The 13,615-nt window shown below is 45.9% G+C and overlaps 1 protein-coding gene across 1 annotated transcript in view; it reads right to left on the bottom strand.

The window, feature by feature from the left end:
- Positions 1 to 439: 439 nt before the first annotated feature.
- The window catches only part of HS3ST1 (heparan sulfate-glucosamine 3-sulfotransferase 1), a 29,528-nt gene continuing 16,352 nt past the window's right edge, over positions 440 to 13,615 (bottom strand). The window contains exon 3 of the mRNA XM_079772763.1: positions 440 to 1,770. Coding sequence (XP_079628889.1) covers positions 726 to 1,661 — 936 coding nt within the window. The 5' untranslated portion in view covers positions 1,662 to 1,770 and the 3' untranslated portion in view covers positions 440 to 725. The remainder of the gene's footprint in view (positions 1,771 to 13,615) is intronic.

Genomic DNA, 13,615 nt, shown 5'->3' with positions numbered 1-13,615 from the left:
GCCCACCTTTATAGTAGGTTACACCCTTTGCTGAGACCAGTATTTATACAAGTACCCTCTGAGTCACAGGCATATCACAGAGCTTCTTACTAGTTATTAATATTGCTTTGTCCACCTTGAGTTTACATGGAATTGAAATCCATACTCAGGTATGTGCTGAAGTCAGGAGTGGGCAAAACTGCCTCCTCCAAAATAACAGGGGGTCTCAGTGAAGATAAATATTACAATGCAAGTAAAAAATAGTAAATCTGATGACCACAGCAAGACAGTCAAAATTCAAAAGAGCAATGAAGGAAAGAAAGGAGGAAAGATGAACATAATATCCGTCAAAACTTGTTTTTCTTTTTGTTTTCAGTAACAAAGGAATATGGGTTCTCCAATGGGTGCAACATGGACAGCTATTTTGAGTCAGGGGCAAGTTAATTATATTCAAAAAAGACAGCGTCTCCAGAATTTATTATTATTTCTTTTTGCAGTGAAATCTTTTAGTTCCTTCATATAGAGACATATTACACAATGTTAACAACCATGAAAAACAATACAAAATGCCCTCAATTTAACAAGTAGAAAAATATAACTAGTATATATGGCAATTGTGAATCTAATACTGTACAGAAGTCATTTATGGATCTTACAAATAAATTATAGCTTAAAACGTCTTCCCCCCCTAGATGTACACCAGAACTTACAGTATCGGAAAGGTTCGGAGCCTAGCTTATTGCAAATCAGTGCCAGTCAAATGTTCTGCCCACGAGCTCAAAGAATTTCTTATTTGGCTCGTGGAAATATTCGTGCAGTTTATGGAGGAGTTTGGGGTCCACTTGGGGGTGCGCCCGGCCTTTGGACTCATGCAAGCAGCGATCCCGCCCGCTGTCCCGCAGGCAGTAGAAGCCCTTGGTTTTGTTAAAGTAGAAGTTTGAGGCGTTGATCTGCGGGGACAGCTTCAGGAACCTCTCCACCTTCTGGATCTCGGGGAAAGGGTCCCTGATGAGGCGGTCGCCGTCCACGATGTGGATGCGGTGCAGCGGGAAGAAGCGCAGCCAGTTGCGCATGTGCACGTGGTAGAGGCTGCGGTTGAGCGCCTTGTAGTCCACGTTGAGCCGGCCGTCGCGCACCAGGAACTCCTCGATGGACGGGTAGGGCTTGTGCTTCTGCACGTGGTTGTACAGCACCTGCGTGTAGTCCGACAGCACGCGCTCCGACGGGTCCCGCAGGATGAGCAGCAGCCGGAGGGCCGGGTTCATGCCGTGGACCCGCTCAGGCACTTTGGGCGACGTGAAGTACGCGGGGGTCTTTTCCACGGTGAGCTGGTGGGGGGCCGAGAGGGGCATCTGGCTGAGGTACCAGCCCAGGCCTTGGCTGTAGTGCTCCTCCCAGTCGAAGAAGTGCACCTCGTTCTCGGCGGCCGCCACGTCGGGGTGCAGGCTGAGCATCTCCAGCAGCGCGCGGGTGCCGCCCTTGCGCACGCCGATGATGATGGTCTGCGGGAGTTGCCTGGCAGAGCCATTGGGGGCCGCGCCGTCCAGGGCCTGGTCCTGGAGGGTGGCTGCTTTCCACACCAGCTCCTGTGGTCCAGGTCCCGCCCAGGGCGCGCCGGGGCGGGAAGGCACTAGCTGGAGCTGTGCCACCAGCAGCGCCGCGCCCAGGAGCAGCGTGGCCATGCTGGACACCACGGGGGCTTCACTAGGCCGGACGTCGCTGGGTCATGAAGCGCCACCGCAGGAAATGCCTCCTGGTCAGTGACACATGGGCGTAGCAGGCAGCCAATTACTAGGAAACAAAGAAGGGAAAATATTAACCCCAAATCCACAGGCTTCATGGAGCGGACCACTCTGTAGCCGTGGGTAGGGTGTCCACCTCCCTGGGGCTCTCTCAGGTTCCTGACCTGTAAAGCAGGGGCGGGCGGCAACATTTCTGTGCAGGACCAGGTAGGGATGGTTTAGGCTTAGGGACATACAGTCTCCATGGCAACTCTAAGAATGCTGTTTTGCTCTAAAGCACCCATGGACAACACACAAAGGAATGGGTGTGGTTATGTCCTGATACAACTTTAAATATTATTTTTATTTTGTTTTCCAACAATGTATATGTTTAGTTCTATGTTTGCAAGAGGAAAGAGAGAGAGAGAGAGGGAGAGAGACTTGGCTCTGCAGCCATAGTTTGCCAAACTCTGCTGTAAAGGAAAGGGTTGGAAAGGCCTTTTGGACTTCAACAAACACCTAGCCCCAGGCCTAGGGGTAGGTGATATAGGAGCAGACATTGTTCCTGCTCCCTGCCCACCCACACTCCCCTTCCACCATGGGGCTCCTGATCTAATAGGGCAGGTGAACCTGTCGAAAGATTGGTCATTTAGTTCCAATTCTTCACCCCACTTCACCCCACCCTCCATCCAGTTCTTGCTGTGGCCTCATTGTGAGGGGACTGCCTCACAATTTGGTTTGGTTTGGCCAATGGCCTGTGGTCAGTCCCCAGCCCAGGCAGTGAAAGGCCACGTGTGCCTCCACTTGCCCCCTCGCCATGAGAAGAATGTGCCCTGGCAGCCCCTGCTCCCAGGAGGAAGAGGGGAGACAGGTGCAGCAGAGGCACCCCGGCTCATGAGTGAGAATGCACTCTGGTGCTTGTCAGCCATTGAGTTTTGGTGTGGCTTGTACAGCAACACTCATATGGAAAAGGTTAACAGATGCAACCTGACTGCAGGCATCGACACGATATATGTTATGATTACACTCTAGGCAGGGTCCCATGAGGGCATATGGTCATTCATTTGGCCTGAAACAGTTGGGGAGGGTTTCACAGCAGAGGAAATGTTTGACGTGGAGCTAGAGGGATAAACAGGTGAGGTTATTAGAAAGAGCAAAAAGCCTTCCTCTGTGCAAAGCCTTACCGTTTATAACAGCGGTTCTCAACCTGTGGGTCGCGACCCTTTCACAGGGGTCGCCTAAGATATCCTGCATACCAGATATTTACATTACGATTCATAACAGTAGCAAAATTACAGTTATGAAGTAGCAACAAAAATAATTTTATGGTTGGGGGTCACCACAACATGAGGAACTGTATTAAAGGGTCACGGCATTAGAAAGGTTGAGAACCACTGGCGTAGAGTCAGGCTGGGATTGGGCACTGGGGTTTCCAGAATCAGTACAAGTGTTCTTCATCAAGAGGGCCCATCATCTTTAGACCAGGTTTAAAATTCACTTAGTTTAACTCTTGTCCAGAATGTGTAAACAAAGAACCATGCCCAGGGCTTCCATTTTAATGATCAAACCAGTTGATCTATTTCCCTCAAATATCAACTGTTTGGGGAAAATGTATATGAAAGAACAAGAAATTAAATAGCTGGAAACCTCTAGAGAATCCCAGAAAGCTGGAGAAGAGACTTGCAAGATCGGGTGGCATAACTGTTTGGGGAAAGGAAGGGAAATGTTTAAGGATGACTGGTCAGACAAGATGTGGTTCAAGGTTGGTTCTACTGATTGGATAAGCTCAATTTAATGGGCCATTTGCTTTAATCAATTGAATATTTCAGTGTGTTTCAGGCAAATTTCATTTCCTTCTCAACTGTTCATGTGGGTCAACAGAACGGGCCGGCTATGCTTGCCTTGTACATGTTTTTATGTGTGTGCGCACATGTACAGTGTGTGTGCTTTTATAAATTTGTGCCTGACTCCAGGCCCCAACCCTCCCCAACCCTGCTACACCTGAGTGACAGAGTTGGAGACCAGATCTGCAAGTCACATTGTCTGACCACCCTTCCCACCCTGTTAGGAGGTATCCTGGTTAGCACAGTGCACAGGAGATCTTTCTCCTAAAGGGGAATTACCAGCAGTCCCAGAGAGAAGAAATGAAATGTAGTTTGCCCTTTCAAAACAGAAATGAAAAATAAAAAATAAATAAACTGGGAAGTTAGTAGTTTACAAGCTCCTCATTTCTACTTTAAACTTTCTAAAAATGTATTTACTTATTGTAATCCTTTTTTCTACATTCCAAAAATATTTAATATTCAAGCTATATGGAAAGCAAAAGCTTAGCTACTAGCAAAATCTTACATACACAGAGAGAGACAGAGAGGGAAACAGAGAGAGAGAAAAGCACACACACACACACACACACACACACACACACACACACATATATGAGCTATATATAGAGAGAGCTATGTATATAGCATGTGCATGTATGAAACTTTAGCCAATTAATATGTATACACATGTACACTGAGTGGCCAGATTATTATGATCTCTGAACGCATAATAATCTGGCCACTCAGTGTATATCCTATATAATAAAAGGCTAATATGCAAATTGTCCCCTCGACCAGGAGTTCGACCAGCAGGCAGGCCGGCCAACTGCTCATGTCCCCTCTCCCTAGCCAGGCTGCCGGACCCCACCCATGCACGAATTCATGCACCAGGCCTTTTATATATATATATATACACACACACACACACACACACACACACATACATACACTGAGTGGCCAGATTATTATGCGTTCAGAGATCATAATAATCTGGCCACTCAGTGTATATCATGTGTATATGTATGCATACACACACATATATATCTGTATATGTAAATTTATATATATAAAATATACCACAAACACAGTGGCCATCAAGAGCCACAGTCTTTCTGTATCAGTCTTTCTGTAGTAGTCTGATAATTGTTCAGTGGCATAGACATAATTTCTGGGCCTCTTAGTAACACTCGTAGAAAAGCAAAGATCCCCATGCTCAGGTGAACCTATAAGCCAGAACATCTGAGCCGAATGGATCCTGACAGTGGGATTCTGAACATCAAGGCAAAAGAGAGCCATTGAGCCACTGCCTTTCATTTTGTGGGTGAGGAGGCCCCGAGATGACTTGCCCAAAGTCACATGGAGAATCCAGGCTTGAACTTGTGGCTCCTGAGTTCCAGTTCTGTGTTCTATCTGCTATTACTGCTGCCTCCCAAGCGTGGGGTTTCGACATCCACTAATGGCAATGGTTTTGGGGTCCTAAACCGAAAGACCCCCAAAACCTACCCAGCAATGACAACCCCCTGGCCACCAACTCCAGCATCAGTTGATACCCACAGGGTGAAACCCATTCCCTAGTTCTATTCAGTAGAAGAGTCAAAGGACTTACACAGGTGATGGGGTCAGGAGTCCTTATCTAGGTTTGATCTGAGTCTAAGTGACTTAACCTCTCTTAGTCTCAGTGTCCTCACCCATAGAATAGTAATAATCCCACCCATCTCCAGTGGTTACCTTTGGACTGTGTATCAGTGACATGCCGTGGATCAATAAGCACCGTCCAAAGAAATCCACTGTGAGCCACATATGCACTTTGTCCCTTATCAAACAAATACTGACTGAATTTATGCTACATATCTAACATTTTACCTAAGCATTGACACGGGTGCCCATTTTTACCAATGCCTTCTCCCTTCCATAATGCCAACCATAGCCTCCTCCACAGCAGGCACACAGCATGTGAATTGTATAGATGAAAGTATACCACAGTTTTAGTTCATTCTCAGGAAAACTCAAATCTTCACTGGCAATCAAGAGGTGCTCATGAAGGTGAGAGTAACCCTTCCCTGAGGTGACGGTAACCACTATTCATTTATGTGTCTCTGGTACTTAGTCAAATCTTGCCCTATGTCAAATCATGTATTATTACCACTTTTATTAGAAATGCGGAAATGACCCACATGTGCACTTTAAAATTTTCCAGGAGCCACACTAAAAACAATGCAATTAAGTGCCGGCTCCTGGTCAGAGTCCAGGCCCCCCTGCTGTACCCTTCCAGGGCCCGGGTGATTTCCGGGACACAGTGGGTGCTGGAGATCCTATTTGCTGAATGGACATGTCAAATGTAATGGAAAGCAAGACACATGTTCAAAGGTCCTGAGAAAGACTTTTAATTCAGTATAAGGGAAACCCAATAGTTTGTCTATAAAAACGACTGCATCAAAAGTGAGTTTTTCAGCCCCTGGAGAGTCAAACAGAAACCAGATGTTGAAAGGCGGGCTCAGCATTTCTAATGATAGTTGGACAGGGTCACCTGAGAGTCTAGAAAATATTTTAATTAAAAAAGGAGGGGAAGCAGTGAAATAACCCTTCAAAAATATTTTAATTTTGTCCTTAAGTTTTCTTATTCCATGATTCACATCATGACCTAGATTTCAAATGTAATTAACTACAATATATTCTCCAAGTTCCACCCCCTGAAGATTCATGATAGAATGAAATACCAAGAGTATTTCACAGGAGGGGCATTCAGTGCGTCGGGAACAGTGGTGTCGGTGATCCCTCTGCAGGACACCTCCCCGGCCCCTGCACGTGAGAGAGACACAGCTGTCACAGGCAAGAGTCACCCCCAGAGAACAGGGATGAGCAAAGCACTCAACCACACATCCTTTAAGGGTTTAACAAAAGGGTTGGGAAGGAAAAGATTACTTATTGAGTGCCCATTGTGTGACAGATGGTAAGTACTCATATATAAATGACCCCTTCGAATACTCGCAACAATACCAAGAGGTGGTTCTTCTCATTTTAGTTTACATTTAAAATATATATATATATTTATTTATTTCAGAGCGAAAGGGAGAGGGAGAGATAGGTAGAAACATCAATGATGAGAGAGAATCATTGATCGGCTGCCTCCTACACGTCCCCCACTGGTGATCGAGCCCAAAACCTGGCATGTGCCCTTGACCAGAATCAAACCTGGGACCCTTCAGTTCACAGGTCGATGATCTATCCACTAAGCCAAACCAGCTAGGGCTTATTTTACATTTTTTAAGCAACAAGAAGATAGCATGCAGATGTGGAAAAACAAAGAAGTGTTTGCAATTGGAAAGATCCAGGCTAGAATTCTTACAGCTGCCTGACCTCCGATAAGAAGCTTCTTACCTATCAGGGTTCAATGTACAATTCTGCACAATGGGCTAAAACCTACTTCCTATGGATGCCATCGTGATTAAACAAGACTCCCCACACTGAATAAATAAATCACAGTGCCTTTCTCCCCATGACAAATAGGAAATCGTGCTATTCAGGTTGAATGACCTCCTCAAGGTCACAGACTCAGGAAGTATGAAAACTAAAATTCTACAGGCCATCTCTGAAGCCTGCTGCACACCGCCCATGACCGGTGATGCCTCTGTGGGCAGCGGTGTTCCAGGCAGGGGCAGTTTAGCAAGAGCAGGATGAGCAAGCAGAGAGGACCAGAGCCTTTCTACTGCAATGCAGGACTGCCTCTCTCCAGCTTCGGGTGCTGAGTGATCTCATTTTCTGGAATGCACTGAAACCTGGTTAAAGACAGTTCGAACAACGGAGCTGTCATTCCCCTATCCAACCGACTTCGGAGCAATCAACAGGATAAGATCATTTGTTCACTTTCAGAGTCACACACGTCTTCACTTTTGTCCTTGCACAACTACTGATGAATGCTTGGCAGGGGTGTCAAATGTCCCTCCTGGCAGGTCTTCTTGGAAACCGAGAAAGAGGAAACAGGTTTAGCTTGTGCCTGTCAGTCTGGGAAAGGACAGTGGTATCTCAAAGCTTGCATAAATATTTATTTTCTAGAAATTGCCTACACATGACACTTTTCAACAAATGCTGACATTCGCTTTTGTTTGGATTTACTGATGGCGATTATTGCGCGGTAAGATGGAAAGCACCCAAGGTCAGTCCCGGGAATGCTGGTAAGTTTCCCTGGGCCGCATTTACCATCTTGGACAAAGAAGGGTGTTGGCCCATTTTCCCCTTGGAAAGGGGGTGGACCCTCAATGCTCCCCCTCCAGCCTTCCATGCTCCCCTGCATCCACGCAATGCTGGGAGGTTCCTCCCTGTTTCAAAAGGGTGACTGGATATTGAGCAGGACTCCCAGGACTGAAGGAAGGAGGTACCCAGGCAAGCCAGGAAGGGCAGCGTGGTGTGGGGCAGGCGCAGAGATTCGGGGTCACCAGAAATAACTGGCAATGTCGTTTCCGAGCCTCTGAGAACTCCAGGATGCACTGGGGATGAGCAATGTGGCCTGTCCCACAGGGAGTCTGAGGTCAACCCACCCAGTCTTCTCCAAATAAGGTGAGGGATTAGGGCAGAAGGATCTGGAATAGAAGCTGCAGGTGGGAGGTGACTGAAGCTTCCCTCCCAGGAGCTCAGCCCAATGCTTTCCAAACTCAGAGGCACACTCTAATCCCCTGGAGATCTACTTCCAAATGCAGATTCAGAGGCCTGGGTGTCTGTGTTCCTAACAAACTCCCAGGAAATTGGCCGCCCATTTGGGCCTTTGGATGGTGAGGACCCCATGATCTTGCAACCTCCGGGCCCAGCTGTGATATTGGAACCTCTGGGCCCAGCTGTGATATTGGAACCTCCGGGCACAGCTGTGAGCTTGGAATCTCTGGGCCAATCTGGATTTGGATTCTAATCACCTTTGCCTTGAGCAGGGTGGCCAATTTTCTTCTGGTTTTCGTTCTTACTGTTGTTTGTTTTTAACTGCAGGATGAAAACAACTGCAGAAGACAAAATAGAGGGATTGATCTGGCTTCAGAGGTGGTGTTATCCCCAGAGCCAGGCGGAGGGGAGATGCTGTATTTCACAGAGGATTTGGGGCCCAAACCTGGCTCAAATCTCAGCTCTATTGCTAAAAATCCTGCAGGCAGCTTTGAAGCTCGTAGTCTTAGGTCGAATGCACTGGCCCTACATTTCACCTGCGAGGCTTCAATACAACAGGCTGTGTGGATACTGAGGATATTAGCATATCGCCTGGCCCATGGCAAGCCCTCAAATCCTGGGAGCTATTTTTGTCTCTAAAAAAGAAAGCTGTGTGGTATAAATGGGATCCAGGCATGATAATTAGTCAAACTCATTTGTTCACGATCCACAGCACTGCAGTGACTCAACCAAACGGAGGCTCGAGGAAACAAGGACAGCATCGCCTGGACCGGGTTCTGGCTCTCTGTTTCTAAGGGGCGCACAGCCACTGAGTCCTTTGTGACTGCCCCGCCCCCTCAGGAATAATGGGCAGCCAGATCCGTGAGTCTGGGAGGGAAAAGGAGGAACAGCTACCTCTCCTCAACGTGTTTAATCTGCACTGCTGTGCACAGGAGGCAGCCTTGACCTAAATAAATCCTTCATTAGAGGCAGCACACGTGGAGCTTCGTGACAGGAGGGCGGATGGGCCTCTCTTATTACTTGGTGCAGCTGAGTGGAAAGGGGGGCTGTGCCAGCAGACAAGGAACGGGAGTGGCTGCCTCAGTGCATGCCAGTGGGCATGGCCTTCTGATCCTGCTCCAGGTGAGACCTAACCTCCACACTGGTGCCCTCTGAATGTGGGAGTCTCCTGGCTGGAGTGGACAGTTGACATCACTCTGTGGATGGGAGCACCCAGAAATCCCATACATCTTCCCAGAAAGAACCAGGAAAGACACAAGGTGCATTAGATGCTGAAGGGCCACGAGCCATCCCCTTGTCTTGCCCAGATCGCTGCAGAAGGGAAAAGTGAGGCAGGCAGAGAACAGGAACCCCAAGGTCAAGCATGAGGCAGCAGAGCTGAATCAGAAACGGAGGTCTCTGGATGCCCTTGCCACTGCACAAGACAAGGAAGGCTGGGCTCCTTTTGTGTTGGGGTAGAAAATATTGAATAGTTTGTAACTAAAAAATAAATACGTACAAACCAAACTAAATTCTTCCCCTGGACTGGCAAAGGCGGGGAGGATTGGCCTCATTTCTGGGGCTAGCCTGTAGGGACTGAATGTTTGTTTTCTCCCAGATCTTGTGTATTTGGAGATGGGGGCTTTGGGAGGGACTCAGGGTTAGAGGAGGTCTTGAAGATGAGACATATGATGGGGTTAGTGTCCTTCTAAGGCAGGAGTGGGGAACCTTTTTTCTGCCAAGGGCCATTGGATCTTTATAACATCATTCAAAGACCATACAAAATTATCAACTTAAAAATTAGCCTGTTAAAACTAAAACCATTTCACCTAAGAACAGGAACGAGGCAGGGATGCCCACTTTCACGACTCCTGTTTAACACAGAAGTGCTAGCCATAGCAATTAGACAAGGAGAAGAAATAAAAGGTATCCAAATTGGAAAAGAAGACATACTAGTAAAACTGCCATTATTCGCAGGTGACATGATACTGTACATAGAAAACCCTAAAGACTCCATCAAAACATTATTAGATTTAATAAATGAATTCGGCAATGTAGCAGAATACAAAATTAATGCCAAGCAATCTATGGAATTTTTATACACTAATAGTGAACTTACAGAAAGAGAGATTAAAAAAATTATCCAATTTACCTTTGCACCAAAAAAATTAAGATACCTAGGAATAAACTTAAGGAGGTAAAAGACCCATACTCTGAAAACTACAAGACACTGAAAAAAGAGATAGAGGAAGATATAAACAGATGGAAGAACATCCTGTGTTCATGGATTGGTAGAATCAACATCATTAAAATGTCCATACTACCCAAAGCAATCTATAGATTCAACGCACTCCATATTAAAATACCAATGGCATATTTCACAGACCTAGAATGAACTCTACAAAAACCATATGGAATAAAAAAAGACCCCGAATAGCTGCAGCAATCCTGAGAAAGAAGAAAAAATTAGGAGGAATCTCAATACCAGATATCAAGCTGTATTACAAAGCCACTGTTCTCAAAACTGCCTGGTACTTGCACAAGAACAGATAGACCAATGGAATAGAATAGAGAACCCAGAAATCAACCCAAACCACTATGCTTAATTAATATTTGACAAAGGAGGAAAGAACATACAATGGAATCAAGACACTCTCTTCAATAAATGGTGTTGGGAAAATTGGACAGATGCATGCAAAAAAATAAATAAATAAAACTAGACCACCAACTTACACCATACACAAAATAAACTCAAAATGGATAAAGGACTTAAACATAAGATGGGAAACCATAAAAATATTAAAGGAATCCACAGGCAGCAAAATCTCAGACATATACTGAAGCAATATCTTCACTAATATTGCTCCTAGGGCAATGGAAACTAAAGAGAAAATAAACAAATGAGACTACATCAAAATAAAAAGCTTCTGCACAGCAAAAGAAAGCATCAGCAAAACAACAAGAAAGCCCATACATGGGAGAACATATTTGCCAATGTTATCACTGATAAGGATTTAATCTCCAACATTTACAGGGAACTCATACAACTTAACAAAAGGAAGAAAAACAACCCAATCAAAAAATGGGCAACGGACCTAAATAAATACTTTTGAAAGAAGACAGAAGGAAGGCCAAGAGACATATGAAAACAGGCTCAAAGTCACTAATCATCCGAGAGATGCAAATCAAAACAACAATGAGATACCATCTCACACCTGTCAGAATGGATATCATCAACAAATCAACAAACAGTAAGTGCTGCTATCATCAACAAATCAACAAAAGACAAGTGCTGGAGAGGATGCAGAGAAAAAGGAACCCTCTTGCACTGCTGGTGGGAATGCAGACTGGTGCAGCCACTGTGGAGAACAGTATGGAGTTTCCTCAAAAAACTAAAAATGGAACTTCCATTTGACCCAGTGATCCCACTTCTAGGAATATATCCCAAGAAACTAGAAACACCAGTCAGAAAGGAGATATGCACCCCTATATTCATAGCGGCATAATTTACCATAGCTAAGATTTGGAAACAGCCTAAGTGCCCATCAGTAGATGAGTGGATTAGAAAACTATGGTACATCTACACAATGGAATACTACGCTGCAGTAAAAAAGGATTTCTTACCATTTGCAACAGCATGGATGGAACTGGAGAGCATTATGCTAAGCAAAATAAGCCCGTCAGAGAAAGATAAATATCACATGATCTCACTCATTTGTGGAATATAATGAACAACATAAACGGTTGAACAAAAACAGATCCATATACAGAGAAGCATCGATCAGACTGTCAAACCTCAGAGGGAAGGTAGGGGAGGGTGGGGGTAAGGGGGTGGGGGTAAGGGGGAGAGATCAACCAAAGGACTTGTATGCATGCATATAAGCCTAACTAATAGACACAGACACTGGGGGGGAGAGGGGGGAGGGCGTGAGTGGGGGGATGGGGAGCCATGGAGGGATAAGGACACATATGTAATACCTTAATCAATAAAGGAAAAAATAAATTAAAAAATTAGCCTGTTAAATTTGATCAAACATTTAGTTGACCCACCCCTAATGCCTTGGCAGGGCCGGACCAAATGATTTCATGGGCCTTATATGGCCCTTGGACTGGCCTTTCCCCACCCTTGTATGGAGAGGAAGAGAGACCAGAGCTCTCTCTGCCCCAGGAGCACATGAGGAGATGACAACCACATGCGAACCAGGTGAGAGCTCCCAGCAGGAGCGGAATCATTGGCATCTTGCTCTTTGACTTCCCAGACTGCAGAGCTGAAAAATCAATGCTGTTGCTGTTTAAGCCCCGGGTTTGTGGTATTTTGTTAGGGCTGCTGAGCAGACTAATACTCAGCCCTTAGAAGAAACAGTAAGTTTCTGCTGTGTACGTCTTTCCAGGGTGGTGCTCATCTGTCTCCTGGATTCTGGCAGGTGACATCAACCTATGAAACTGGTGTCCTGGGAGGGACTGCAGCCAGAGGCTGTGCACATGCATGTGATCTGCCTAAAACGCCAGCTGCCGACAGCTCTGCAGATGCTCTTGGAGGCGAGGGACCAATGCCCTCTGATCTTTTACAGATCCAACCATGGATATTTATGTGAAAACTCCTGATTTTTATGAATGGAATAAATGGGTGTTAGTTGCCACATAAGGTGAACTTGAGAAAAATAAAAAGACTGGAGGGCAAGTCTGCAGAGACTGATGCCTGAGGTCTATACTTGGCCCACACGTGATCGCTTGAACTTTTACATGGAGCTATGACGTTTCTAAGACTGCACGGCATTCCTGGGGATTCAGAGATAATGCAGCTGCTGTCCGTAGGAGCTCTCTGTAAAGGAAACCAGCCACCATGTGGGTGTGAGCAGCGATCCAGTCACAGGTACGTGAGAGCACAGAGGAGAGGATGGAGCTGGTGGAGGAGCAGAGAGGGCCTGCCTGGTCTGACTCCCTGGGAAAGGCCTCCAACGTTCAGGCATAATCTGGGAAGAGACTTGGAATCTGCTGGGCAGGGAGTCCCACGGGAACATGAATGCCAGTAGGTCTGCAGCAGGAGCAGGGCTGGGCGGTGCCGGCACTCGGCTGTGCTGGGGTTGGCACTGGATACAGTCTTGGGAGGCAGTAGGGATATGAGGCCGCACCAGCCAGGAGGGCCATGACCTGAGATTTAGGTACACAGTAGACTGGCAGAGTGGCTGCCAAAAAAAAAAAAAAAAAAATCAACAAATAACAGTGCCAACGAGGAGGAGGAGAAAGGGGACTCTTCAAACAATGTCAGTGGGATTGTAAACTGGTGCAGCCACTATTGGCAAACAGTATGAAGTTTCCTCCAAAAAAAGAAAAATTGAGCTTCCATACAACCCAGCAGTTGCACTTCTGGGTATTTATAAAAACAAAACAAAACTACAACAACAACAAAAAAAACCAACACTACAGTACAACAAAAAACCTCACATTAATTCAGAAAGATATATG

This window comes from Cnephaeus nilssonii (genome assembly GCF_951640355.1).
Source record: "Cnephaeus nilssonii genome assembly, chromosome: 1".
Classification (NCBI taxonomy): domain Eukaryota; kingdom Metazoa; phylum Chordata; class Mammalia; order Chiroptera; family Vespertilionidae; genus Cnephaeus; species Cnephaeus nilssonii.
The sequence above is the reverse complement of the archived record's forward strand: the minus strand, read 5'-3'. Positions and strand labels throughout refer to the sequence as shown.